Source organism: Ornithorhynchus anatinus, chromosome X1 (assembly GCF_004115215.2).
Source record: "Ornithorhynchus anatinus isolate Pmale09 chromosome X1, mOrnAna1.pri.v4, whole genome shotgun sequence".
Taxonomy (NCBI): domain Eukaryota; kingdom Metazoa; phylum Chordata; class Mammalia; order Monotremata; family Ornithorhynchidae; genus Ornithorhynchus; species Ornithorhynchus anatinus.
Window position 1 is genome coordinate 26209556 of NC_041749.1, and position 26815 is coordinate 26236370.

At 37.2% G+C, this 26815-nt stretch overlaps 1 protein-coding gene across 1 annotated transcript in view; it reads right to left on the reverse strand.

Annotated features, from left to right (window-relative positions):
• Positions 1-7625: 7625 nt before the first annotated feature.
• Positions 7626-26815, reverse strand: part of GABRA1 (gamma-aminobutyric acid type A receptor subunit alpha1) — a 51099-nt gene continuing 31909 nt past the window's right edge. The window contains exons 7-10 of the mRNA XM_029052145.2: positions 24899-25042; positions 19151-19303; positions 13558-13760; positions 7626-10468 (exon numbers count right to left, since the gene is read on the reverse strand). Of these exons, the coding sequence (XP_028907978.1) occupies positions 10157-10468; positions 13558-13760; positions 19151-19303; positions 24899-25042 (812 nt within the window). The 3' untranslated portion in view covers positions 7626-10156. The remainder of the gene's footprint in view (positions 10469-13557; positions 13761-19150; positions 19304-24898; positions 25043-26815) is intronic.

Consider the following 26815-nt stretch of genomic DNA (forward strand, 5'->3'; position numbering starts at 1 on the left):
TAGGCAATATGAATGGTACTTGAAGCTTTAACAACTAAGGATCTAACCTGGAGGATATATTGTCCTTGGCAGTCCCCTGGTGATTAATTTCTTTCTGTGTGTTTCATATGTTTGTACAACTCTCCAATCATTTCAAAAATAATCTTACTTTTTGAAGCAGGTGATGTCCTGCTAGATTTTATGGAGGACTGTTAATTACAACCTGCCCATTTTCCAAAATGCTTTTGGGTTTTGGTTCTAGTTTAAGCAACAGTGATGGCGGACATCAGAGTCCACCCATACAGGGTTCAAATTAGGAGCGAGTAAACAATTACTCAGAGGATCAAGCCAATAGCAAAAGAGCACCTTTATTCCAACTGATTACAAGTACCCCTGGTAGGCTGAATTGTTGTAACACACGCAGCGGGCGTACACTCCTTAAGGGAGGAGGCACGCCAGGTCCAGTGGTTGGCTTCTTATAGTTCCCTTCTTAGGGTGGAGTCCGCTTTTGGGCCCGTTCATGTCAAGCGGTTATTGGACTGATGTTCACGGCTTTCTATCATCACCTGGTTGTCATCCAGGTTCCATTGTCGAAACTCATCCGGAGGCTGGTTCGTCAGCTAGGCAGAAAACCCCCTTCTGACCCCATCGGGTTCCACGCTTCCCCCGGCCTTCTTTGATCTGAGTCAGCGCGTTCCAGGATAAGGGTTGAACATCGGATAGCTTGCCCATACTGCTAAGATAGCTGCCTGTTAGGGTGACAGTTATTTACTTGTGGGGTTGAGATAGGTGGACAGGGCAGTTGAGTGCATTATCAAGGCAGCCAAAGCATACCGTGGCCTCCTTTTTCCGCCATCAACCGGACTTTTCTGAAAAACATTCCAGTTGAAGGTAGTTGATTGAATAAAAAGCTGTTTACAACTTGCCCTTTTCACTCTGTAATCTTCAATATCTCACTGTTCATTAGCTTGTAATATAAATTTCAAGGTAAAAATTGTTATTAATCTGATTTTAAACAAAAAAAACTTTTTTGCTAGCAGAAAGTCTACCCCTTTCTCTATTTCTGTATTGTACTTTCCCAAACACTTAATACAGTGTTCTGCACACAGTAAGCACTCAATAAATACAATTGAATGAATACATGGTCAGTGGCAGTGATGCCATTCTTCTGTTACTTGAACTATAATAAAATTATTGTACTTGGAAGTTTGCATAAATATTCCCAACATCTCTACTGATATTTATCTGTCAGTTTTGATTTATAATCCTGGGCATCATTTTCTAAATATATATATTTTTCTCTTAAAGGATTCCTCTTATCTCTTGTTCACAGGATCAGTAGTCCTTCTCTCATTAATCAGGAGTGGTCAAGTATTACCAGTTATTAAATTTGTTAAACTTATGACCCAATACCTGGTGAATAGTAGATATGGTGAATATTAGTTTTGTTATTACAAAGTTAACACACATACACACACAATAGCTGTTTATACTATTGCTTGCATGTCAAGAGAAGCAGTGTGACCTAATGGAAAGAGGTTGGGCCCCACTCTAACGTTTTCTTGCTTTGTGACTCTGAGCAAGTCACTTAACCTCTATGAGCCCCATCTTCCTAATTTGTAAAATGGAGGTTCAGTATCTGTTCTCTTTCATACTTAGAATGTGAATCCTGGTGGGGGGTGGGAACTGTGTCCAACCTGAATAGCTTGCACTTAGAACATGCTGTATTTAGTTATGAAGAGTAGCAGGAAAGGGTTTTTCATGACTCTACAAACATTCTTGGCCTTTTCTCATTAATTTTCCTTTTTTTTTTTCCTTGACAGTGCTTCTTCTAGTTGGTTATCTTTCACAGTTTCCTTAACAGTGGAACAGAAATCTGTATCAAAAAGAGTGTTCAAATATCTGCTGATTCTTCATAGCATATTTTGTGTTTATGTGGGTCTGGACTCTTCTGTAATTTTAGACTGTCAGTTTGCAAGACCCTTTTTCTCTGGATTCACATAATTGGCATAAAATGGAAACATTGCATGACTGGCATTTTAAGAGGTTTTTAAACCAGTTTCTTTAGTGTCACAATGATCTACACATGAATTGAAAATAAATTCAGAAAAGTAACTCTATTTAAATTTTATCTCCTGGGATAGATAAAAGATATTCAGATTAGATACCATTTCAGTACCAAATGAGGTTAACAGTCTACGTAAGAGGAACAACGTAAGAGGAACAACTGGCACTGGATCCCCCTTTTACAGATGAGGAAACTGGTAAGTGATTTGCCCAAGGTCACACAACAGACTAATGGTAGAGCTGAGATTAGAGAGAGTTCTACCAGAGATAGAACTATGTCCTCTGACTCTCAGTCCCATGTTCTTTACACTAGACTGTGATGCTTCCTTGATCTTTTTATTGTTTCTTATTCAAAGCTATTATTAAATCTTTGGTCCTCATCATTGAAAAGACAATGATGTCTTTTCATATACCATGACTTAATCATAATAGTGGTATTTGTTAAGTGCTTACTATGCTATGTACATACAGACCGTGGTGTACCTGCATACAAGATGATCAGGACAGCTACAGTCTTGTTCAACAGAGGACTTTTTGCCTAGTGGTTAGGAAGGACAAGTAGTTGATACCCATTTTACAGATGAGAAAACTGTTACAGATCTATTAAGTGATTTTTCCCAAGGTTATAGAGTAGGCAAGTGGCAGAGTTAGGATTAGAACCCAAGTCTAGTGACTCTGAATTCTGTGATCTTTCCACTAGGTCATGTTGCTTTGCTATTTGAAGATTTTATAGATATTTTTTTCCCCCAAAGGTCTTGTCAAAAGTACTCCTCATGGTTATACCTAGACATGTAAATGTTCCTTTAGATGAGAATTCATTTCATTATTCTAAATAATTCACAAAAGTGGCTATATAGCTGTTTGGCTTGAGAAGTGAGAGTCACCCCAACTCATCTCCCTTTGCTCTATGCACCTCTCCCTGCTCCACAGCACTTGGGTATAAGTGTACATATCTGTAATTCTATTTTATTTACATTAATATCTGTTTGTTTTGATGTGTATAGAGAAGCAGTGTGGCTCAGTGGAAAGAGCCCAGACCTGGGAATCAGAGGTCATGGGTTCGAGTCCTGGCTCTGCCACATGTCAGCTGGGTGACTGTAGCCAAGTCACTTAACTTCTCTGTGCCTCAGTTACCTCATCTGAAAAATGGGGATTAACTGTGAGCCTCATGCGGGACAACCTGATTACCGTGTATCTACCCCAGTGCTTAGAACAGTGCTCTGCACAAAGTAAGCGCTTAACAAATACCAACATTATGATTATGTGTATACATCTATAATTCTATTTATACTGATACCTGTTTTGTTGCCTGTCTCCCCCCTTCTAGACTGTAAATCTGGTGTGGGCAGGGATTGTCTCTATTGCTGAACTGTACTTTCCAGACACTTAGTACAGTTCTCTGCACACAGTAAGTGCTCAGTAAATACACCCTACTCCCCAAATAGAAACATTTGAAGAAAGAGGCTTAGAAATACTTACCATGAAGGCCTGAGGATTAAGCATCTGTTTTTACTACTTAAAATCATTCTAATTTTAATTTCGGCAAATGGTACCGAGAGAATGAGTAGATGTGTTTTGAGACCTGGAGTGACAGGGTAATGAGTCCATTTTTCCGATATTGTGTCTAAAATCTCTAACAATCATTTGCAAGACTGCAATCTATCTTCTGTAGAAAAATATCTTGTTATGTCCTCTTCCAGCCATCAGTGTTTCAAATTTAGGGGAGATATTCTCTCTGATACTTTAGAGATTGTGCATGTTGCCTATCATGCACATGTAAGATGGAATACTGCAGAGATCAAAGTCTTATTCTGTTGATCCTTTAAGTCACGTATTAGTGTCTAGTCATTTCACTATTCAATGCTAATTTACTCCCTTTCAATAAAATTAGTCACTGTGATTGAGAATGAATTATTTTCTAGCACTGGGAATGACAAAAGTTGCATTAATTACTATAATATCCATGAAACATTCTTTGTTCTCCATCAGTTGGTACCAAGCACAGTTAGCTAATAGGAACATGTAGAACATTTATATTTGGGCTATAAATTACTATGCTGTATTGGAATTTAAAACGTACTCTGATTTATAGTGTCTAAATACCCTAAAAAATTGATTTCCATAATATGTTCTCTGCCTTAACAGAACCAGCAAATACATTATATCATTTAACTGGAGAATATTTTACATTCGTGGGTGGAATTTGTTACTTCAGGTTTCACTTGGATAGAGAACAACCTTGCTAGTTGACAGCTGATTTTACTTAAAAAAAAATTGTCCTTGATAGTAATATGCTGTATGGAGATATTTATATATCCAGTCAGCCTTTCCTCTGTCTAGCAAAACTTAATGTCATTTTTCTTTGGTCACACTTAATTAACCAACAAAAGTATTATCTACCCCTGAAATGTAAGTAAATAGCTGATCTTGAGAGAAATCAAATACCTTGATCTTTCACAATGCAAATGGTGTAATTTAAACTAAATGACTGCAGGTGGTTAACATTATACAGTGTATGAGGGCTGAAACAGGAAATGTACTAATGTACTATTTGGTTTACTATCGGACCTTCTTGTAATACAAATATATTTATATCCTATGATCTTCTTCCTCTGGAAGTTTGTTTAGAATTCCTAGTATGGGCAGGTGCATGTTTTGATAGAAGCTCTTAAAATGATGAGACAGTGAAGCCAGGGTAATTTGTCTTTTTCAGCATACCTGACTATCACTGCAGGAATGACAGTGGAGAGTCTTGTCATTCCAGAGTTTGTCTCTATCTGTTGCCAAACTGTACTTTCCAGAGCTTAGTACAGTGCTCTGCACAGAGTAAGCACTCGATAAATATAAATGAATGAATGAACAAATGAATGTGTCTGTGACAACACTTTAATTGCTACATTGGAATCATTGCAGGAGTAAAAATGCGGATTCCTTGCAAAATCCCTTTACATCTCTGTGGTTTCAGTGAATGAAATCATGAGTAATCTTTCCCCATCTGACAAAGTGGCTGTTAAGAAGAGGATGATAATGAGATATTGTTCCTTACTGCATTTCCATGATAGTTCTCAATTAAAATATTTTGGACATACTAGATTGATAATTAAAACAAATTTTACCTTGCAGTTCTCTATGGCTGATTTCCTTTAAATGAGAGTGTGACAATAATAACCAAATTTAGTCGGAGGTACACAAAAATTTAAAGAATGTACCTCAGCTATTCAGGATGTATATTTTACCAGGAGAATTACCCACTTTTTCCCTGGTTAAATACCCAGTGTACTTCTCTCTCCTACTCGCTCTGCCCTTCCCTTCTTTGTCTAGCTTGTCATAGTTTTATGGATACATATACATATTCTTCATCATGTTTGCTCTCACCATATACTCTGCACACTTTCATAACTAAGATCCTATACTGCAATGTCAGGTGGGATAAAGGGAGGAAGACAGCCTGCTGATTCCTGCTGCTTGATTCCTGCAGAGGTAGGATTTAACACTGATAGCAAATGAATTCAGTGAGGGAAAGGCAGGAAGGGAGAATGTGTAATATGAGTTTTCCTAGGAAGCTGAGACAAGAGAGTTGTTTTCCACACTTCTCCATTGTTCCCAAGGAAGGTCGCTTTCTTCCATTTTTGCTTATGGGAAAAGGTGGTAAAAATATTGACTTTCCCAAGCCCACCTAATTAAAGACTTTCTTAAACTGCTCAGGATTTTTCTTTTTCCTCTTTTTCCCTCTGCATGGGATCAAACAGCCACTACCAGAATTTCAAAGAAAACATCAATGTTTGAATGATGAATTTTCTGCAGTCTAGCATTCCTCTTGCCTTTAGGACATCTCTAAATGGATTTCTTGCAGACACCTCAAACTAAATATGCCTAAAACAGAACTCCTCATCTTCTGACCCAAACACTGCTCATGTCTTTCTCATATATGTAGACAACACTACTATCTTCCCTAAATCACAAGCATTTATCCTCTCTCATTCAACCTACAATTCAGTGTTACTGAATCCTGTCTGTTCTACATTCATCGCTAAAATCCTCCCTTTTCTGTCTATTCAAACTGCCATTACTCGGATCTAAGCTCTGATCATTCCTTGACTACTGCATCAGCCTCCTCACTGACTCCTTGCCTCCTGTCTCTTGCCACGCCTTATTTCACTCTTCTGCCCAGATTTTTTTTTGGGGGGGGGCGGGGGGCAGCTCAGTAACATCTCCTACTCAGTGAAGTCACTTCACTTCTCTGTGCCTAGGTTACCTCATCAGGAAAATGGGGATTGAGGCTGTGAGCTCCACGTGGGACAGGGCCTGTATCCGACCCAATTTGCCTGTACCCACCTCAATGCTTAGTGCACCAGTGCTTAGGGCAGTGCTTGGCACATAACTACTAAGCAAATACCATTATTATTATCAAACATAAACTCCTTGCCATTGGCTTTGAAAGCATTGTCAGCCTATCCTCTCCTATTTTACTTGATTGATTTCCTACCAAAAATCATTCCCATCCACACACTTAACTCCTCTAATACCAATTTATTCACTGTAACTTTATAATCTATTTTGTCACCAATCCCCTGTTCACTTCCTCCCTCAGGACTAGAAAGCCTTCCATCTTCATATGACAGACCACCACTCTCCCCACCTTCAAAGCTTTATTGAAACTACATCTCTCTTTTAAGAAGCCTTTTGTGATTAAACTTTTCTCTTACTCCTCCCTTTTATGTCACCCATGCTCTTGGATCTGTGGACTCTTTAAGCACTCGATTTTCACCCTACCTTAAACCCTACAGCACTTATGCATATGTCTCCCTGCTCTAGAATATTATCTCCTCATGGCCAGGGAACATATCTAACAACTCTATTTTGCTATCCTAAGTACTTAGTACAGTGCTCTGCAAACAGTAAACATTTAATGCCATTGGTTGACTGAGGTCTCAGCATGTGCCCAGGAAAAAATAGGAAATACAGTTATCTTCAGTAACAGGAATTTAGAATCCATTATGAATTTATATCTATGGTCCTATGCATGCCACTGTTCTTATACTTTGGTTTTATTGAGGTAAATTTTGTATTTGTTTCCACACTCTGTGTGTGTGTTTTGGGTAGACATTTTTTGGGAGAGTCAGAATTGTTGATGTAGACAAAAAAAAATGCATAAGGTGAAAGTAAATTAGGCTATATAAAAGAAAGAAATGTATGCTATAAGTATTCCCATTTTAAGATTTCCTTCTGTTTATTTGATCAGTTGATCATCTAGCTCTATCCATAAAGTAACCTGTGTTTCATTTTCTTTTGAAGGCACTGATCTATAAGATTTATTTTTTAAATGGAAGATTTTGTGGGTTGAGAACTAAAAAAAAAAACCTTCAGGACTATAATTATACTTATAATGATTATTCTTAATTAGTATTGGAGTGCTTGGTGGCGGGGTATGAGGGAGGTAGTGAATTTGCTCTTACCACATTAGACTTTGCACCTGCAAATCATTCTTAAACTGCATGAGGCTTACTGCAAGAAAATAAAATTGCACTGTATATACATGTGTAGTAAGAAGAGATAACTAAAGAAAACAAAGTAAAACATTTGATTTTGTAATTGAATAGTTTTAGCTTTATTATTATAGTAGAATTACAGTCTGACATAAAATAAAGAGCTTTTGCTAAACTCTGTAAAGCAATGCATGCGTCTGCCATAAACAACCTCTATTAGTTTTAGGTTTTATTGCCACATCACTGCACTGAGGTGCAATAAACATTCAATGTCATCTTTTAAAATTATCCCAGGAGTAAACAGAAACTGTCCTCTATAAGAGTGTATCATTATTTTCAAGGAAGACTTACTATTATTACATGGTTTAGCAAAGCACTATAAAAAAGCTACATAGAATACCTTTTTTTGAATAAACTGTGCAATCAATTTATGCAGTCGAATACTATACACATATACTAACAAACTAAGAGGTGATCTAATGCAGTCATTGCATAGCAAAAAGCAGACTAAGTAATATTCACATCTAATGTGCAAAATGCAGACCAAAAGATAGCTGTGGGTAACTTGGAAGATAAAATCCCCTAAATGAACACATTAGGTTAACGCCAAAAATAACAAGATAAACAAGTACACAGAAGTTAGTCATATTTTATTTTATTTTTTCTATACATATATCTACACATGACACCAGAAGGTGAGACATCCCTTTGTTAAATTCCATTCATATTAGTTCATCAAGTGTAGACAGGATGAAATCAGTTTAGCATTCTTTAAAAAAATTCATATTTTTAAAGGAAAACATTGGCAGGTGTTTTCCTATGACATTAGAGAGCAGCTTTTTGAGAAAAGACTTTACAAAACAGTGCCTAAAACTTGTGTATGAAACCCAACTGTCTCATTTAGCATTTCTGAAGGTTCATGTTGGCATTGTTTTAAATATGTTCACACCGTGGCCTGGGGAGTCTAGATTATCAAATTAACATCTGCAAACTCTATCAATCAGTCAGTCAAATGGAGCACTGCAAAAATACCCTCTAAATAAATGTTTATCTCTAAAGCTTCTCAGCAGTAATGAAACTGACTAGAATTGTTTTATAGGGAATAATAATGAGATACCTGCAAAATGGACATCGTGTATTTAAAGCCCTTACATATTGTTCCTACAAAGATATTGCTACAGTAAAAATGAAATGTAATAAGTTTACTCAATAAAATCTATTTTCTGTACATTCTTTCATGTGTTTTTGTATTTAATGCTACATATATTACATCACTTTTGTAACAGTTATGTATCAGCAAATAGAGCAATAATATACAGATGATTTTTCTGTCCCAAGCAAATGCCTTTCCATTTTTACTGTTCTTCCATATTGTTCTCAAACACTGTCCTAAATTTCCATGCTCCTTCAGAGGTTGAGCAAATAGTTATTTATCTGCTAGCATACACTAGAATACAGCTTCAAACTGCATTTTCTGGTACACCCCTAAATAGACGTTATTTCTCATGTGGTCTTTCTCATCCATGCTGACAATTTATGCAGGCTCTAAATATGTTTCCATAGCCTTTAACAACATATCAAGAGCTACAAGAAATGAGCCCTACACAATATTTAAATAACACAACTTTAGAAAAGTAAAAAAATGTACAATCTCATGCTGTATATTTACATATATCATTTAAATACTCTATTTTGTTTACTATTCATAAATTTCAGTCTAAAGCTTTTAATGTACTGGTTGTTATATAAAAGAATACATTCAACATATCTAGAGCTTGCAAAACAATTTTTCCCCTCAAACATTTCAGTGATGACAAGCAAAGCATTAGAGCACATAGGTGCCATTGGTTTAGACATGGTGAAAAAGGGGAAATGAATTTTAGATCCTTTGGAATGCACCAAGTTGCAACTTATTCTTGCTTGGCCTAAAGCTGAGTTAGTGCTTTAACCAAGACAATAGTAAAAAAAAAAATATATATATTAAAGCATATCCTGTACCTTATGTGCTGTACAGTAATAAACTGTACTTAAAGTATGCAAATTTCCACTTATTTTTAAATAGTTTTTAGCAACATAATGATGTGATTGAGTATTTAGAAACAACTTGAAGAGTAGGAATTAACCATCTTTCAGGGGTTTTGATACTCAAAAATGAAAGCATAACACCACTTAAGGAAATCAAAGGTAAGCGGTCTGTAATTTGTGCAACAAAGACATGATGGAGAATAACTGGTTCTTTAAACACTTTGCATAAAAATACTTTTGACATGTACAGCATTTCTTTTAGGACTTTGGGAATGTACTATCTACAAAAGCTTTAGGGGTCTTGTTTGGTTGTTCATTACTATCTCTTCCTTTCTTTTCTCGCCCACCCCCTACCCGCCCCCAATCCCTCCCTTTGCTTGCTCTCATGCTCTCTCATTCTTGCCAGTTTCCCAGATGTATGTACCACACTGTGATGGCATTATCTTTCAGGGTTTCTTGCTCTTTTGTGAATTTTTGAAATAAGGAAACCTTCAATTTCATTAAGACAGAGGCAATGAAGCAAATGGGAATTACTGCGTTGAGAACGAAAAGTAATTCCCAGTGCAGAAGACCGAACAAAACTGTGCACATTAAAGGGGTTATTGATGAGGGGTCGGGGCTTTTAGCTGAGGTTCCCTATTTAAATAAGTTGCCCAGTAGACTAAGTTAAAGATTCCAAAAAGCAATGGGAAAGCTATTCTTGATAGTCGATCAATTTTACTGACGCTGTTAAAAGTTTTCTTGGGTTCTGGAGGCTTTGTTTCTGGTTTGACTTCTTTCGGCTCTATCGTTGCACTTTTAGCAATGGTTGCTAACCCAGGGTCCCCCCTTGCTATGTTAGGGGTGTAGCTTGCTGTTGCTGCAGCATAAGTGTTGTTTTTCTTAATGAGAGGATCCTTCACCTTCTTTGGCTGAAGAAAGAAAAATAAGCATTTTATTAGGAGGATTTTTTAGCATGCTATATCAGTGTTGCTAGGTAAGCAGCAATCTTTAGAAATAAGACCAAAGCCAAAGTTGCCAATGCATCTTAAGCATACAAAAGTTCACCAAAATATCAGACCTCTAACTTGCACATTTGTTCCAGGAAAAAAAAAAATGAACAAACTCAAAACGTACTTCAAAGACATAGAAACATGATTAGTTTTATGTGGTAAGAATTTAGCACGATCTCACAAACTCTTTCTATATCACAGAAAGTACTGGGAACATTACCAGGCAGTGTTCCAGATAATTTGGCTCCATTCTTCTAGTTCCCAAGAGTCCTGGCCAGAACTTTAAACAAGATTGGCCTCTAGAGGCATTTTTTTTTTTAAACTCCAGGACCGGTGTAGATGGATTCATACGGTCCAGTTGTTGATTTCTGTCCTCCTTTGTATTTTCTATTTTCCAAGAACTGCCTGCACTCTCACAAAACACAATTATTCCCATTTGTGCTTATAAATCTTTTATCAGAGTAAAGATGTCTGCTACAGATGCAGACACTTCTCTTTGGTAATTTATTTTTTTAGTGGCCAAAAGTACCATTGGGAATATGGGTTGATTTCAATTTCAGAAGATTTCCCACCAAAATTCATATTTTAGTAAACAGAGATTATTAGGCTAAAGATAATTTTGTTGATGTCGTTTGTTTACTTTCCAGCAAAACTTGATCCACATAGCTTTAATTATCTAGTCAAATATCTATAACTATAGATTTAGAGACAGACTTTAAAAAAAATAGCCCCAAGGGCATGTATGCTACCTCCTATGTCTATTGTACATGATTCTGACAGTGATCTCACTACATACAATAGGGAAATCATTAGAGGCTCTACTCATTTTTGCATTTTACTCATTTTCTCATTTACACTGAGAGTGAAGATGGGTGAATTAAAACCTATAAAAATGACCTTCTAAAGAGGAACACATTTGAACTGTCCATATTCTTTTTAAGATTCAAGTACCTTTACTATTTAATTCACATGAGAAGCAAACTGAAAATTGTTAAATTTAATGGTATAAATCATTATCAGGGACCTCTTTGCTTAGAGTGCTACCAAAATCCTTTGCAATTTTCCTTATGTTTCAGCTCAGTAAACCAAGATGAGCTTCATTTTAATTGAAATGGTTTCATTTTTGCTAACTACTGCATTGATAACACTGCTTATATAACATTAGAAAGTATTTTGTGGACCACATTTTCTTTATCAAATTTGAGTATTTTTGAAAATATTCTATTCTATTCAATTTGGGTCCTCCCTAAATGTTAATAATGTAGTAAAAATACTTTCCTTTCTGCCAAACAGGAATCCCTAATTGAAGTACAATTAATGCATTATGGGCCTTTTTGGGGAGGCTTCAGAAATTTTGAGCTGGATCAAAAGCAATTTTGGATATTAACTAGTTTGACTTTTTTGCAATGCTTTTTTTGATTAAATTAACAATCTGCTAAATAGTCTAGTCATTTTTAAACAGCTCAAAAGCTGATGTGGAATGAATACAGGCTTGGAAAAACATCAGATGGCAAATAACTTCTCAGAACCTATTAAATGATAGTCTTTAATGTTAATGTCCTCTCAAGCCACTACCATCAGCCATAATAATGATAATTGTGGTATTTAAGTGCTTACTATGTGCCAAGCACTGTATTAAATGCTGGCATAGGTACAGGATAATCATATCAAATGTTGTCCCACATGGGGCTCAGTCAAAGAAGGTGGAGAAAAGGTATTTATTCTCAATTTTACAGATGAGGAAACTGAGACACAGGGAAGTTAAGCGACTTGTCTAAGGACACATAGCAGGCACGCTCCATCGAGGCTTATAGTCCAGGAGAGAAGCTGCTCTAATGCAACACCACTGGGACTTCCCTTTAGCTCATGCTCGAGTGCAGAAAAGGGAAAGACATCTGCTCTATGAGACCTCAATCTTTGGAGCATTAAGAAGCTGCAGTCTCCCTAAGACCTAAGATAATAATAATAATGTTGGTATTTGTTAAGCGCTTACTATGTGCCGAGCACTGTTCTAAGCGCTGGGGTAGACACAGGGGAATCAGGTTGTCCCACGTGGGGCTCACAGTCTTAATCCCCATTTTACAGATGAGGGAACTGAGGCACCGAGAAGTTAAGTGACTTGCCCAAAGTCACACAGCTGACAAGTGGCCGACCCGGGACTCGAACCCATGACCTCTGACTCCAAAGCCCGTGCTCTTTCCACTGAGCCACGCTGCTTCTCTGTTTCATCATATACTTCCCTATCCCACCCTCTGCTGTGTCTGTGTCTTGGACTGTTGTGAATACAGGACTCTAACTTCCAAAAAGGCTGAACTCAGTTTCTCTAGCCACAGTACCTATTATTTCTTATCGTATTAATCACTGTCACTCTCTCAACTTTTTCTTAGGTTGTGAGCCCCTTGGGGACCAGACAGAGATCAATGTCATTCATTCATTTATTTTTCCCCACAGAACTTATTAAAGTTCTTTCTATACTATAGGTACTTAATATGTACTATCACTACTAGTAGGAAAATACTCTAATCTCTGTGACAGGAAAAACTTAATTGTCTTCATAATAGTTTTTCTTTAGTACCTCATTACTCAAAACTATTCAAACTATTGCTTGATTTGTAAAACAAGAGTCTTTGCCTTTTCATCTGGAAAAAGTGCACTGTAATTTCAATCGTCTGAATCACAGAATGTTAAAAATGCTGATGGAAACCCAATAATTAAGGGGATACTAGTTAATCTAAAAATCTAAAAATCCATGTTAGGAACACTAAGCATCTTTCAGGATTTCAGTCTGCAAGGAATGCAAAGTGGTGCACGTAATTCCTACCTACAGTTTTGATTGTTGACATCTGCACATTATACTTCAAATAACCACAGAAAGCATGAACACCACAACAATATTCCTCCTTCTAAAAATTTCCCATCAAAGTAGAAATGCCAATAGGATTCACTATGTGAGACGAAGTATTGTGTAAGAGAGAAATACATCCTATAAAATCTACTAAAGGCTTTACCTTTTCAGGAACCACACTTTTGCCATCCCATGCATAGCCTCTCTTGGTAAAATAGTTTACTGTTGCAAACTCAATCAGTGCTGAAAACACAAATGCATAGCAGACGGCTATAAACCAATCCATAGCAGTAGCATAGGCTACTTTGGGAAGGGAATTTCTGGCACTGATACTCAAAGTAGTCATGGTGAGGACAGTTGTAACCCCTGGAAAAAAAAATAATTATTTTTTGTATGATTAGAATCAGTCTTACCTCAAATGTCAACTTTACACATATCACGACTATGTGGTGATTTACATGGTAAGATCAAAATTCCTAGGCTCCACTTCTGTGAAATTAATTTGGAATCTGAATAATACTTGATTACCTCAGTACAGATTTTTGTCTTTCACTATGACAGTACCAAATGGTGAAGTGTTAGATTTCATTAAATTTTAGGAAAATGAAATTGAATTCTAGGCCTGAGAGAGCAGTGAGCACACCAGTAAACCTGGTCAGACTTTCTTTTCCTGCCCCAGAAGGGAGAAGGATGCCTGCAAAATTGATGGACTGTTATTTTTTTTTTAATTTCCCTCTTCTTAGAGGAACCTGGTTTTGAATGCTTCTTGAAGCTATGCAAATTTCATTACAAGATATTTCCATATCGATCACATTTACATGAATTTGACAAGGCAGCACAGCTTAATTAGGATATTTCCTATTAAAGAAAGACTTCTGCAGAATCCTTCACACAATTTTTTTTTTAATTTCCAGGAATACCCTTGTTTTGGGGAAACATATCTCTGTATCTCTCTTGATGCTGCATGAATTAGTTATTCATGACCCTTTCTATCTATACTTTCCTCTATCAGTCAAGTGATTGGGGAAAGAAACACCAGGGGATTTGACTTATATTTCTGATAGTAAGTGTGGTAAATAATCCTTTTAACTATGGCACTGTGATTTCTCTCTTCTGTAGAATATTTCAAACAGATTCTGATTATTCGCAAGCAGATATTTACACCAAATCATGGGTTTTAATGTTACCTTGACAACTGCAATCATTTGATATATTAAATCCCTGCCACAGTTTATTTCTACTCTCCTGGGTGCCAAGAAACAAATAATAGATTTAGATAGTAGTAGACTTGAACCAAAGGTTTCCATAAATCTGAGAGTATTTTACAATGCCCACTGATATACAGGAATGCTTGAATTGCTTCTTCGTCTTGAAAACACTCAAAACCATTATGTTCTAAGTTCTAAATTACAATATGATAATTTAAGTTTCAAGTTTAGTGGGTTGCTTTTCAAATACATTCAAAATGGTCCAAATATCCTTAGGCTTCAAAAAAACTCTCAAAATGGGAGTAAATTGCTGAGACAAGGTAAAGAAATCAGAAACATGTATAAAGTAAATATAAATACTGAACAGGTCTAAAACAATTGTGTTGCAATTTTTTTGAGCTCAAAAGATGCAAAATGCATCTCAATAGTCAAAAAGCTCAGACACAGCTAGGTTTATTAATATGTAGTCATATATTAGCCATAAAGGGATATAACTACTAGATAATCAGGGCTCTGCAACTTGCTGCTGTTTGATTTGGAGCAAAGCAGCATGGTGTAGAGGATAGATTACAGGTCTGGGAGTCAGAAGGTAATGGATTCTAATCCTGGCTCCATCACTTGTCTGCTGTGTGAACTTGAGTGAGTCACATCAATTCTCTGGATGTCAGTTACCTCAATTGTACAGTGGGGATTGAGACTGTGGTCCCCATGTGAGACATGGGGTGGGTCCAACCTGATTTGCTTATATCCACCCCATCACTTAGTACAGTGCCCGGCATATAGTAAGTGCTTAATAAATATCATTATTATTATTATTCTGTGCCTCAGTTCTCTCATTTGTAAAATGGGGATTAAGACTTTGAGCTCCATATGGGACAGGGACTGATGACCTTGTTTACCCTAGTGCTTAGTACAGTGCCTGGCACATAGTAAATACCATAAAAACATTAATTACCTCATGTAAATAAGTGACAGTGTTTTCCACTTGTAAAAATCCAAGATTTTAAGAAAAATCTCCAAGGACAAAGGATATAGGAACCCATATAGGTTCACTAAATTGTTTTAACAAGATTTCTGCTTCTTTTCCACCTAAAATGTCTAATCTCATTCTGAAAAAAAAATACGAGCTTATACACATGCAACTTTAGGGATGTAACTGCTGAATTATCGATACCTAAAAATAAGCAGTTAAATATTTGAAATTAAATGTAGCTTAATTTTTTCCCATTTTGAATCATATAATCGTTAATTGAGTTTTGTGCTAACCTATTACAATAATACAAATATAGCAGTCCTTGCCTTGTAAAAACCTGTCATTCCAAGAATGAGGCACTTATGTAAATACTTTCTCAAGCTCTTCCTTTAGACTGTAAACTCCTTGTCGTCAGGGAATGTATCTACTCACTCTGTAGTACTGGACTGACCCAAATTCTTAGAACAATACACTACTTACAGCAAGAACTCAATAAATACCATTAATTTCTGATTTCTTCCAGAGTGTTCTAGGCTTGTCACTACCTTGTGTAAAATATTAGAATTGGATTCTTGCCCTCTTCCCTAGGAAATATAGCATATGCAGTGCCTTGATAGGGCAAATACCACCAGAAAAAGAATATTAAGGAGAATATAGAGATGAGTTTTAATTCTGGCTACACTAATGCCAGGTTGTAAAGAGTTGTAGAATCCATGATTCTATCCCAAGAATCACACCCCACTGACCATTTGATAGATGGATTTGCTATAACCACTTTTTGTCTCAATTTGGCATAACACTGGAAAGAAGCAAGTAGTTTGTGCTGAGAGGTTAATTTGTTCATTTTCTCTGTAATACTACTTCCTCCTGGGTTCCCTTAGTGACAGTTATTGACTGGGATGTTGGAAGGGTCCTTTACTGATCAACATCCTAATGCCAGCCTGTATTGACTCTGAAAGAGCCAAGAGGTTCTCTACGTTACTGGTGGTGTGAGAGCTAGGGACCGAATACAGTGTAATTTGTCCATTAGATTAATGGGGTAGACTTCAGGGTTACCTGGGTGGATTTAAGAGGACTGGGGGTGTGGTTCTGGAAACATTAGTCTTGCCTTCAGGGAGCATATGACTTGTCAATCAATGGTATTTACTCCTCACTCTTGGCTTCAGAGCTCTCCATCACCTTGCCCCCTCCTACCTCCCCTCCTTTCTCTCTTATAGCCCATCCCCAAACACTCTCTCCTCTTCCCTAACCTCCTCACTGTGCCTCGTTCTCTCCTGTCCCGCTGTCGATCCCTGGCCCACATCCTACCACTGACCTTGAATGCCCTCCCTCCTCACATCCACCAAACTAACTCTCTTCCCTCTTCAAAGCCCTAATGATAGAGCTCATGTCCTCCATGAGCCCTCTCTTTCCTTCTACCCCTGCTCTCCTCCCCATTCCCCCTACTCCCTCCCTTTGCTGTACCTCTTTCCTTCCCCACAGCACGTATGTATATTTGTATATATTATTTATTACTCTATTTTATTCATGATGTGTATTTGATTCTATTTATCTATTTTGATGGCATTGATGCCTGATTACTTGTTTTGGGTTTTTTGGGGTTTTTTTTTGCTATCTCCCCTTTTAGACTTTGAGTTCGTTGGTCAGCTGGGATTGTCTCTATCTTTTGCTGAATTGTACATTCCAAGTCCTTAATACAGTGATCTGCCCACAGTAAGCGCTCAATAAATATGACTGGCTGACTGAATGAATGAATAATGAGCCTTTACACTATACAGAAAACTGTACTAAAGGCTTTAAAGAATACAGCACAACAGAATTTGTAGAAACCGATCTCTGCCCACTTGGAGCTTACAGTCTGGAGGGGGAGACTGACATTAAAATATATTACGAATATGTATATAAGTTCTGTGGGTCTCAGGGTGGTGATTAAGGATACAGATCCAAGTAGGTAGGTGGCAAAAGGGAGAGGGAGTAGAGGAAGGGTTTAATCAGGGATGGCCTCTTGGAGATGTGATCTTGAATTAAAGCTTTGAAAGTGGGCAGAGTGGTGATCTGCCATATATAAAGTAGGAGGGAGTCCCAGGCTGGAGGGAAGATGTGGCCAAGGGGTTGGTGAAAAAGAAACATGAGATTGATGTATAGAGAGTTGGTTGCTGTTGGAGTGAAGTGTGAGAGATGAGTTGAAGTAAGATATCAGAGAGGTAAAGTAGGAGGGGCTGAGCTGCGTGTTTTAAAGTTAATCATGAGGAGTTCGATGTGCAACCCCTGGAGGTTTTTTGAGGAGTGGGGAGATGTGAACTATATATATAATATATATATATATTTAAGGAAAATGATCTGGGTAGCAGAGAGAAGTAAGGACTGGACTGGGGGGAGGAGGGAGGTCAATGAGGAGTCTGATGCAGTGTCAAGATGGGATAAAGTGTTTGGATCAGTATAGTAGCAGTTTAGGGAGGGAGAAGATTTTTTCCCATGCTAAATTTAGTAAATTTATATTAGTATTATAGTAAATTAGTATTTCAGGCAGATTTGGATCAAATTAAAGTATATACTATTGATTTTTTCCCATGCTAAATTTAGTAAATTTATATTAGTATTATAGTAAATTAGTATTTCAGGCAGATTTGGATCAAATTAAAGTATATACTATTGATTTTTACACATTTTTAAACATTGCTTCTTCAAAATGTGGATGGTCCCATTCTGACATGGATACTTAGTACTATTCTGCAGAGGAATAGCTTTTCTTTTTCTGATCCATGACTGATTTTTCAAGATCTGAACCACAGCTGCATTCACATCATCTTCTGGAACTCTACAGATTTAGGAAGAGAGTCCCTGTTATTTCTGGGATTTCTCTAAAGTCACTAAAAAGAAATGGTTTTGAAGATAACAATGAAGGTGCATTATTACTTTTGAATGTCTATTCATTTAATTTGTTTTAGCATTTTTATCAATGCTCTTTACTCTTTCAATTATTTTATATTTGGGTCTGCCTCTCACTGAATTGTAAACTTCTTAAGGGCAGGGACCATATAGAGAAGCAGCATGGCTCAGTGGAAAGAGCACAGGCTTTGGAGTCAGAGATTATGGGTTCGAATCCCAGCTCTGCCACTTGTCAGCTGTCTGACTGTGGGCAAGTCACTTAACTTCTCTGGGCCTCAGTTCCCTCATCTGTAAAATGGGGATTAAGACTGTGAGCCCCACGTGGGACAACCTGATTCCCCTGTGTCTACCCCAGCGCTTAGAACAGTGCTCTGCACATAGTAAGTGCTTAACAAATACCAACATTATTATTATTATTATCTTTAGCTTCTTATCATATTCTATGTTCAGTACAATACTCAAACTACATTAAGTATTGAATAATTGCTGTTGATTCAAAGGTATTTTATTATCATTTACTCTTTTTCTGGGAGTTAGTTATTTGCAAATACTGACTAATTTTATGAATATGCCTAATTTGAAAACAAACAATGATCACATTTTTTTCCTATCAGCAGAAACCATTAAATATAAAACCCCATTGTCTGCCTGGGTGCACACACAGACATATCCCTTCTTCCACTTACCAAATACTGTTCTTGCTGGAACTGACTCTCTGTTGAGCCAAAAGGAGACTTGAGACAGAATTACTGTCATTATGCATGGTAGATATGTTTGAATAACAAAGTAGCCAATCTTTCTCTTCAGATGGAAATGCGTAGTCATGACTACATACTCTCCTAAAAATAAATAAAAAGAAGACTGTGAGATGGTTTCAGTATTTGCACTTGAAAATCATTTCTATTTTTTCTATCTCAACTGCTGCATCTTTTGTGGTCTACCTACATTTTACATATGTAACTTTGTGTGGTTTGTAAGAAAAGGATTGGATAAGGTTTTTAGCTTTAAAACACTATTTACTATGTGAAGTTTATGTAATATACTTGAAGTTTATGTAATTCAATATGTTAGCATCCTTTCAGGGCACAGAATCTTTAGCATTTTAAATTGACTTGAAGGTTAGGATGTAAGGAAGAAAAGATGCTGCAACCTGGGTGAAAGATGAGAAATATCCAGCTTCTGTTTTCTGCCTCTGGGGCCTACATAATCTCTAGAATTCTACTATATTACTTGAGAAAAGATACTAGTTGATTATGAAAAAAAGCCTGATAAAATTGATCACAGGAATCCAAGTAGGAGCAACAGAAAGGCAAGTGAAAAATACTGAAGTTGGACTTTTGCTGCCAGAGTAAGATCCCTCTTTCTTCCTCTCTCCCCAAATTTCAAGTCGTGGTTTTCCGAGCCATCTCCTGCTGTGACTGTGGCTTCACCATTAATCTTTACCATCTCCCTCTTCTCCACCTTGTTAGATGATAGAACTTAAAGTAGCTATAGATGTCTATTCATTATATATACATTTCTTTAAATATTCATCTAATTAATTATTCTTTGGAAAATGTCACTATGTCTCAGGATAAACTCCCTCTTTTATGTAATTTCATGAGTCTTACTTGATGTATATACTCTATTTTTTATCCTTTGTTGTAAAGGTGACATTTTAGAAAATATTTCTGAAAGATCTGACAATCCACTCTGATTTTTACATCAGTTGTTCAAATCGATAGCTGTCAAATGAAAGTTGATTAGATAAATGAGGAGGATAGGAAACCTTTTGAAAACCCTGCCAAAATTAAAAATGAGGCAGGAAATTATTATGAATCTATTTTTAAATAGACACAATTGAAAACAGAGAAATGTTCATGATATTAAAAAAACAAAATCCTAAATTGGATTGAAAAACCATGTCTAGACACCGAGTGCTTATGCACCAAGCATGTCAAATGTCTTTTTCTCTAATTCTACAGTCGAGAAGAACACTCATTCAAATATTCTTACACTCAAACAGAGATCCCTGAGAGGAATTTATAAACAAGATCTAACTATATTTCTAATACATTACAGCACAAAGTAAAGGAGAATGACACAAAAGAAATGAGGATGTGGAAGGATGGGTTCATTTTAATGATTTTATTTTTGTATTTAAGGGAATATATATGAAAGGCTATATATATCTTGGCTTCATGGACTCTGTCCTCTCCTGGTTCTCCTATCTTTCTGGCCATTCATTCTCGGTCTCCTTCACAGATTCTCGGTCTCCTTTGCAGGTTCCTCTTCCCCCTCCCATCCTCTTGGGGTTCCTCAAGGGTCAGTTCTTGGCCCTCTTCTGTTCTCCATCTACACTCACTCCCTTGGTGAATTCATTCACTCCCACGGCTTCAACTATCATCTCTACGCAGATGACACACAAATCTACATCTCTGCCCCGTCCTCTCCCCCTCCCTTCAGGCTCGTTCCTCCTCCTGCCTCCTCCAAGACGTCTCTACCTGGATGTCTACCCGCCACCTAAAACTCAACATGTCCAAAACTGAGCTCCTTATCTTCCCTCCCAAGCCCTGTCCTCTTCCTGACTTCCTATCACTGTGGACGGTACAACCATCCTTCCTGTCTCTCAAGCCCACAAACTCGGTGTCATTCACCCCACACATACAATCTGTCACCAAGACCTGCCTATAATATCACCAAAATCTGCCCTTTCCTCTCCACCCATACGGCTATCTTACTGGTACAGGCTCTCATAATATCCCGGCTGGATTATTCTGTCAGCCTTCTTTCTGATCTCCCTTCCTCTTGTATCTCCCTGCTCCAGTCTATTCTTCATTCCACTGCCCGGCTCATCTTCCTGCAGAAACGCTCTGGGCATGTCACTCCCCTTCTTAAAAACCTCCAGTGGTTGCCTATCAATCTCCGCATGAAACAAAAACTTCTCACTCTAGGCTTGAAGGCGTTCCATCACCTTGCCCCCTCCTACCTCTCCTTCCTTCTCTCTTTCTAGTGCCCACCCCATAGGCTCCGCTCTTCTGCTGCCCACTGATGTATATTACATAAATAGCCATAATTCATAGATAAACCCTTCCATTCAGTGCTGCAGTCACTGTGTTTGAAATAACCTAACTATTGCCTTTAGCAGAATAAGATTTTAATAGGTATTAAAATCTGATTTAAAGTATTTATATAGTGATTTATTTTCTATTCAGAAACATGTACTTTCATTGTTAAAATTTATTCATCTCTACCTCCTACTGTATTTTACACACTCTAACTCAGATCAATCATCAGATTGATTAAAAGTTCAATATGCCTTTTTCTTAATAAACAGGAAAACTCTTAATGCTGTAATTCCAAGTCTGGCAAGTCTGAGTTAGTTTCCCTTCATATGCTTTTGGGGGTTGAATTAGGTTCTTATTCTTTATAGACTTTAGTGGTTTAATATTTGCACAGTGTATGCCACAGGAAAAGAATCTCATTGAAAATGTCTTAGCATATGTGCAATGCATAAAAATAAGAATATTGTAGAGCATTCACTGAGCACAGATACTGCTGGTTTTTTTCAATGAAAACCAATATTTTGAAAGAAATGAATCATTTCTATGCAGTAGAACTCAACTTTCTATAACCCCATTAATTTGGGGATTAGGAGAGAATTATTAAGAATTATTAATTTATACAAAATGAAGGCTTAAATGCAAACATTTTGATTGATTCCTAAATAGGTTTGGTTATTATTGTTAGCTATAAATATTGGATATTATTTTTAGCTATCAATATTTTGGACACAGTAGGATTAACAGATTAGCTTGTAGGTATATACAGAAAAGTTAATTCTCCTAAAACCAAATGTTTCATTATTTTGACAATAGTAATTAACATGCCAACAATCATGCTATTCATTTGAAAGAGCTAATTCATTTTTTAAAGCTGCTTGTTTACAACCAAGGAGTAGTTTGCCCCCAGCCTATCTGAATCTTTGTCTTTGTGACTGGAGATGAAGTATACATCTTTCTTGGCTCCAGTGCCATTCTAATAATAATAATGGCATTTGCTAAGTACTTACTATGTGCCAAGCACTGTTCTAAGCACTGATGTAGTATAAGGAATTTGAGGTATGAATTCCCCTAATATTCATTCATTCAATAGTATTTTTGAGTGCTTACTATGTGCAAAGCACTGTACTAAGCGCTTGGAAAGTACAAATCGGTAACAGATAGAGACAGTCCCTTCCCTTTGACGGGCTTACCATCTAATAGGTGTCTAGACATTAGGTTTAAGGGAAGACATGCACCTGAGCAGCTACCTGGTTTAGAGTTCTTTTTAGGAAGGTCTGATTTCTACCAATGGACAACTTTGATACTGTAATTGTCATTTAATAGATATATCTGAGGTAATGCTATCTGAAAGCAGGTAATTTTACCTTTGTGTCCCATCAGCCAAATACACTAATGTTTATTTTCTTCACAATTAAGTACGTGAATCTGATTCTCTAGTCCCTGTGATTCTATCCACCAATCTGGTTGCAGAGTCAATAGAATTAACTGTGAAACCACTAAATTTCCATATACAAGAAAGTAAAAATGGATTGGCAGCTGTCTTCCCTTTTGTCTCATATTTCATTTTATGAATTAGCATCATTTTCATTTTATAACTGCCCAGTAGTGGAAATCATAAGTATAGTCCAAGCTTCTTCACTTTAAGAAAGTTGAATTGATTTCTTTTCCAATAATGTGAGCCGATGCATTTTCCTATTAGTCTAAATGCATATACTATTTCATGATATCATTTTCTCACCTTGTAACAGTCAGGTAGATAAGAGCACTCATTCCTTTTAATGTACTTAGGATTATGCAATGAGTTATGAAATATTCCATTAGACTCTTATATAAGATCTTTCTACTTCAGATAGTAATGTATTGAATTAGAGTTCCTTCCAAGTGAAAGACTGCCTTGAGCATTCACCTCTTTATTACGCTGCATTATAGTTGGCCAAATGTATTGGTTTGAGTGCCTGGTTCGGAGAAGTCATAATGCTGTGTTAAGGCAGCTCTCACCTTCAAAAATCATGCCCATTCATTATAACATGAAAAAGCTCTCTAATTTTTCCACTTGTAAATGTGCTGCTGGGAGTATTGTACCAGTATTCAGTTGCTTAAAATGTTGTGTGACTATTTCTAAGGGATTGATTCAGTATGGTCTATCAAACTTCATTCAGATGAACCCTGCATTTGTGGACTGAATCCCTACCCTTTGATTTCATTATTATATTCAAGATAGTTCTACTTTAGAAATCACTGAAATGAAGAAAGTTAATATGAGATGGTGAACAACTGAAAAATGACACTGTCAAGCAGTCCAAAGCATATTATAAATGAGCAGGATGCCAATTTGTGTGTGTGTTCTTTTTTTTTTTCATTGCCCTTAGTATTCCTCATTAGAGGTTGAGGAAACAAATTAATCTCTCATACTGAATATCTCTTGAATGAGAGTGCCTTGAACTAGAGAGTGAATTGCTCTCAGCTGGGTTATATTGAGATTAGAGGACTGTGTGAACCCATATTGGGCCCATCTGCCATTTTGTGTTTGGAGAGTCTAAGAAAAATAATCCCTAAAACAGGCATTCAAGAATAGTGGTTATCTTTTCTATTTCTTGCTAGCTTTTTTATTAGTAAATCTAATTCACAGGGGCTACAATGAATCACTTATTATATTACATACAAATTTTCCCAATTAAAATACTTTAGGGTAATCTGTTACTAAAAAAAAATCTGTTACTAGTAATCTGTTACTAGCTATTTTAAACACTTACTTATTCTTCGGTGCATTTTCCAAATATTTTGAGGCCAAATTTTACCTTCCTCTGCTGACATTTCATTTACACTGGTAGACTGATGTTTAAATGACTAAGAACCTATTAGGTTGCCTTGCTATAAAATCTAATTGTCAAAATTTGAAAATGACCTTTCAACTATTGAATAATATTTGATCCCAATCCTAAACCAGAGGCAATGCAATTTACATATCTGCCATCACAAAACGGAAGCCACACTCCACCTACTCTTGATATTTAGAAAAATCCATGAAAGGGATTTCTTTAAAAGGTGATTTTTCAGTATTTTGCCTATTGCTTTTTTCAGACTTGTATCTTAGCATATGTGTAATATACTTCAATGGTACATTTTAAGTCATTTTTGAGCTATTTTTAATAGTGTCATGAGTAAGCAGGCAAAATTTTCTCAAGTCTAAACTATGCAAGCAGTGTCATCACAAAATTATATTTTTAGGACATTAGGAAACAGTAATTTATTTTAGTCTAAGTGCTCAGGTGCCTGATAAAAACTCTACTTAGAAGAGCTTTAAAATGGTTAGCCTATATTAAAATCTGTAGTTTCTTAACTTTCTCTCTCCAACTCAATAGCCACATAAAGATATAGTGCTTCACCCACCTGTACTGGACTGCACAATGCCAGAATCTACTGTTTGCCCAAGGAGATCATACTGGTTCAGGCGAGAGCCATCCTCCGCTACGACAACAGATCGGGCCGGCTCTCGGGTCCATTCATAAACAACTTCTGCTCTGGTATAAGCATCTAATGTAAAAGAAAATAGCATGTCACATGGACTATTTCACATTCTTTTTATGATCTGCTGATTCATAATGTTTATTAATTCTAAAGAAAAAGCTATATTTCAAAAAGGATGACAGTGTAGGAAATGAGACAATTTCTGTTTCAACTTGTTGGCAGTTTAAAACCTGGGAAATTTTCAAGCAGAGCAATCATTTTTTCACAGATTTGCATTGTTTTGACCTTCACCATTTATGCAGGAACATATTTTTAATAATTTCACAACATAAAATCATTATAGTTTCCATAATTCCCTTGATGAAACTAGCATTGATTTTATGCCAACTTTTTAGAAGAATGAACTGGGGGAAGTAGCATGGCGTAATATAAACGGCCCGGGCCAGGGAGTCAGAAGGTCATAAATTCTAATCCCAGCTCTGCTACTTGCCTGCTGTTTGACCTTGGGCAAATCACTTCACTTCTCTGGGCCTCAGTTACCTCATCAGGAAAATGGGGATTAAGACTGTGAGCCCCGTGTGGGACAACCTGATTACCTTGTATCTACCCCAGCACTTAGGACAGTGCTTGGCACATAGTAAGCGCTTAACAAATACCATAATTATTATTACTATATAATCTGTAGAAGATGAAAAGTCAATAGTAGGACATCAGTGGCCAGAATCTGGGATTCCAAATGCCTTTCACAAGGCCATGTATTCACTAGAATGTGTATTCAAAGCAGTTTTATTTTAAAATGATGACTCTGCCAAAAATTTGAGTGTATTAGCATATAGATCCTGTTTGCAGAGCATTTTTCCCTAATCACTGCTCATGCATTACTGTTGTATTCCCCTTTCTTTAAGAGACATGACTGACATTCATAGTGGTGGTTCAGTGGTGGTGTACAATATTTTGCATATCTGTCATTTGGAAGTTTATCATTTCCACCAGTTCTTCTATCTGGGATTCCAGCTGACAATCATTTTTAAATAATCAAGCTTAGATGTTTGAATGAAAATCAATGAAGTAACCACTGCCTTCATGTGATATGGAAGAGTCACAAGTCACAGTGGTTGATTTGGGAATATATTCATTCTTCATTCAATAGTATTTATTGAGCGCTTACTATGTGCAGAACACTGCACTAAGCGCTTGGAATGAACAAGTCGGCAACAGATAGAGACAGTCCCTGCCGTTTGACGGGCTTACAGTCTAATCGGGGGAGACGGACAGACAAGAACAATGGCAATAAATAGAGTCAAGGGGAAGAACATCTTGTAAAAACAATGGCAACTACATAGAATCAAGGCGATGTACATTTCATTAACAAAATAAATAGGGTAATGAAAATATATACAGTTGAGCAGATGAGTACAGTGCTGAGGGGATGGGAAGGGAGAGAGGGAGGAGCAGAGGGAAATGGGGGAAAAGAGGGTTAAGCTGTGGAGAGGTGAAGGGGGGGTGGTAGAGGGAGTAGAGGGAGAAGGGGAGCTCAGTCTGGGAAGGCCTCTTGGAGGAGGTGAGTTTTAAGTAGGGTTTTGAAGAGGGGAAGAGAATTAGTTTGGCGGAGGTGAGGTGGGAGGGCATTCTAGGACCGCGGGAGGACATGGCCCGGGGGTCGACGGCGGGATAGGCGAGACCGAGGGACGGTGAGGAGGTGGGCGGCAGAGGAGCGGAGCGTGCGGGGTGGGCGGTAGAAAGAGAGAAGGGAGGAGAGGTAGGAAGGGGCAAGGTGATGTAGAGCCTTGAAGCCTAGAGTGAGGAGTTTTTGTTTGGAGCGGAGGTCGATAGGCAACC